At 62.3% G+C, this 3,174-nt stretch overlaps 1 protein-coding gene across 1 annotated transcript in view; it reads right to left on the bottom strand.

The window, feature by feature from the left end:
* Positions 1-2,532: 2,532 nt before the first annotated feature.
* Positions 2,533-3,174, bottom strand: part of EEPD1 (endonuclease/exonuclease/phosphatase family domain containing 1) — a 76,337-nt gene continuing 75,695 nt past the window's right edge. The window contains exon 8 of the mRNA XM_014541082.1: positions 2,533-3,138. Within this exon, the coding sequence (XP_014396568.1) occupies positions 2,939-3,138 (200 nt within the window). The 3' untranslated portion in view covers positions 2,533-2,938. The remainder of the gene's footprint in view (positions 3,139-3,174) is intronic.

Genomic DNA, 3,174 nt, shown 5'->3' on the forward strand with positions numbered 1-3,174 from the left:
CCTGAACGGAGGGCACAGGTAGCAATGGTGACACTGCAAACCCCACCACCCGCCCTCCTGGGCCCGGCTCTCCGTGCCCCCGCTGCAGCCTCCTCCTCTCACTGACAGGGCCCCCCGAGCCGGAACAGCCTCCCTCTTCCTTAGCCTGTTGCCTTTGAAGATCGGGCCTTTGGCTCCGACTAGTCTTTCCCCTAAAACACACCGTCAGCTTTCACCACAGGGAACTCTGCTGGACACTTCCCTCCCCCCACACCCCTGCCCTCACCTTCCCCTGCCCCGATGCCATCTCCCCTCACCATGCATCCCCTCGTCCTACCTCAAGTCCCAGCTCCAGAGACACCTCCCCCAGGAAGCCGCCTCGGATCTGCCTGGGGAAACACCCTCTCCCTCCTCCAAGCCCCTGGGCGCTCTGTGTCTGCTCACAAGCTTTCCTGTGTCCACTCCTCATCGGCGCCCGGCCTCTCAAGAGCATTTCAACCATGGCCTTTGGATCAGAGCTGAGTCGGAATCCCCACCTTGTCACTCACCGGATGTGCAGCCCAGGAGGTCACTTACTGTAAAATGGGGGCGATGCATCAGCCTCAAATCCTCAAAGAATGTCCTCAGGTCAGCTGTGTGAGTCCCAGGCGGGGGCACTCCCGGGCAGGCAGCATCCGTCCTTCTCCTCCCTCTCCCTCGCCCCCCCCAACCAGGGCTCCCAAGACCCCTTAGGCTAAGGATGCCCACCTGTGGGCATGCACCTGTGGGGGGGGGGGTGCTTCCTGGGCAGACAGACGCCAGAGGCCTCGCAGCTGGGAAAGGGAGCAGGTGCCGCAGGTGAACTCAGGTGATAGTCCCAGCCAGGCAGGGAGCTCCCCTGTCATGTCCTCTCGCTGCCCTTCCTTCTAGTGCAGACCTGCCCAGGGCCTTCCCAACAGGCAGGGCTGCTGGCCTCTGGGCGGGGAGGAGGCAGGCAGGAGGCCCCCATCTGCCCCAGGAGCTGAAGATGAGGAGGGTCCTCCTTCAGGCCACATAAATCAGCTGTGTGACTCCCGGGTGGTTCCTTCCCTCCGTAAGCCGTTGGTGAAGGCTGCCCCTCCCTGTCCCAGCCTAGGCTCAGCTGGGCGGCGGGTGGGAGCCATGAGGGGGCAGTTGCCAGCACCAGGGAGGGGCTCCGGTGGAGAGCTAACGGGGGTGGGGGTGGGTGGGTGTTCTAGCCTGGACACCATCTCAGGGATCACCAGCCTGGGGTCTCCGGGTTTGATTTCATTAGGGGGCCTGTGTGTGTGTGTGTGTATTTTTAGAAAGGAAGGGAGTGCGATATAGAAACATCAATGATGAGAATCATTGATTGGCTGCCTCCTGCACGCCCCCACTGGGGCTGAAAACACAATCCAGCCATGTGCCCAGACTGGGAATCAGTGACTTCATATGTCGATGCTCAGCCACTGAGCCACGCCAGCTGGGCCTGGGTTTTCTCCCAGGTGATGGGAGAGGCAGGAACCAATCGAATCGAGTTGCCTGCCACTGTGGGAGGCGCTGCAGAGGCAGGAGGGAGAGGCAAGGTTTCCAATGGCCTGGCACTCGGATCCCTGCAGCCACCTCTTCAGATCCCTGCAGCCCCTTCTCCCAGGCTCCCTCGGAGGGCACAGGAGACCCACACATCCGGGGCCTGCAGCCGCTGACCGGCACCACCCAGGTCCAGGACCGCGTTGGAGCGAGCCCTCGGCCCCGCCCGTGCCCAGGGCCTAGCCTGGCGGGTACACAGTGTGTGCTGAATGGGTAGAAACACCCCTTTCTTCTCTTCTCTCTGGTGCTTTCCATCTACAGTCCTGGGAGGCAGGCGCAGGAAGGACAGCAGGGGTGGGAGGGGAGGGAGGAATTGGCAGAAAGGCCACACTATGGACAGAGCGGGGTCGGGTGGCAGGGGACTCTGGAGGAGTCGGGGTTAGAAACAACCCACAGAGGGGCAGATAGAAGTGGCGGGATATTACTCAGCGAGGACAAGGCGTGATCTGTGGGGCCACGCAGGACCCAGAGGAGCCTTAAACGCAGGTTGCTAGGGAAGAAGCCGATCTGAAAAGTCTACCGACCATGTGATTCCAACTATAGGACACACTGGGAAAGGCAAGCCCACGGAGAGAGTAAAGGCCAGTGGCTGCCACGGGTTGGGGGGAGGAGGGATGAGGAGGTGGAGCACTCCATCATGAAAGACCTCCTAGCAGAGGGGGCCCCATGGTGAGGTACAGGCCGGGAGGGAGGAGATGATGTGCAGACTTCATAGAGTCTAGGGGTGGGGGGGGAGGTGGCGTTCAGCAGGATGAGAAGCACCTCTGCAGGCAGGGGATGGCATGGAGCTCCCTGGAGGGGCTGCTCTGTGTTTAGGACCCTCAAGCCCCCCTCACCCCGCCCAGAGGCATCCAAAGTGCGCACCAAACACCCGCAGCTGGGGACCCAGCCCCCGAATCTCCCCGAAGCCAGGCAGCTTCATCTGTTTACATTTCAAAACCAAACTAAAAACCACCCCTCAGAATATTTGAGAAGCACACTCAGTCACAGTTAGAAGCTTTATGTAATTTGCAGCCAGAACATCACAGACTGGTGGTCAGAGACGAGAGCTCCCGGCATTGCTCAGCCAGGCCTCGCAGCCCGGAACGCTTTGCACACTCCCTTCCAGCCTTCACGACTGTTCCCTGCGCTGCAACCCAGGCGGGATAGACGCAGAGGTTGGCGGGCCAGAGAGCAGAGGCATTCCGGCTCCCCGCTGGGTTTCTGGTTTGGCCACTGGCACCTCCCTCCCCAGGAGAGGTCCTCAAAGGTCCGCGAAGAAGGCGGGCAGGTCGGGGCCCAGCGCAGACGGCGGGACGAAGACCACGAGGCAGTGCGACCCCGTCTCTCCCGGGAAGGGCTGCCTCCCGCCGGCGCCCCTGCGGTGAACAGTGGGAAACCGCCCGTGTCATCACCGCTCGTGCTTAATGTTGGCCTCGCTGCGCTCCAAGGCGACCCCGCTGCCGCTCCGCGGGCCTTCCCTCTTGGTCCCGTCCTTTTCCGCGTAAAACTCGGCCAGCACGGGGCAGTGCTCCGACGCCACGCCGCCCCACGACCAGTTGTCGGGGATCCACGGGTTCGTGAGGCCTTCTCTCAGCACCGCGCAGTGACCTGGGGGAACAGGGACCAGAGTCAGGGCGGGGATGG

This window comes from Myotis brandtii, unplaced genomic scaffold (assembly GCF_000412655.1).
Source record: "Myotis brandtii unplaced genomic scaffold, ASM41265v1 scaffold260, whole genome shotgun sequence".
NCBI lineage: Eukaryota > Metazoa > Chordata > Mammalia > Chiroptera > Vespertilionidae > Myotis > Myotis brandtii.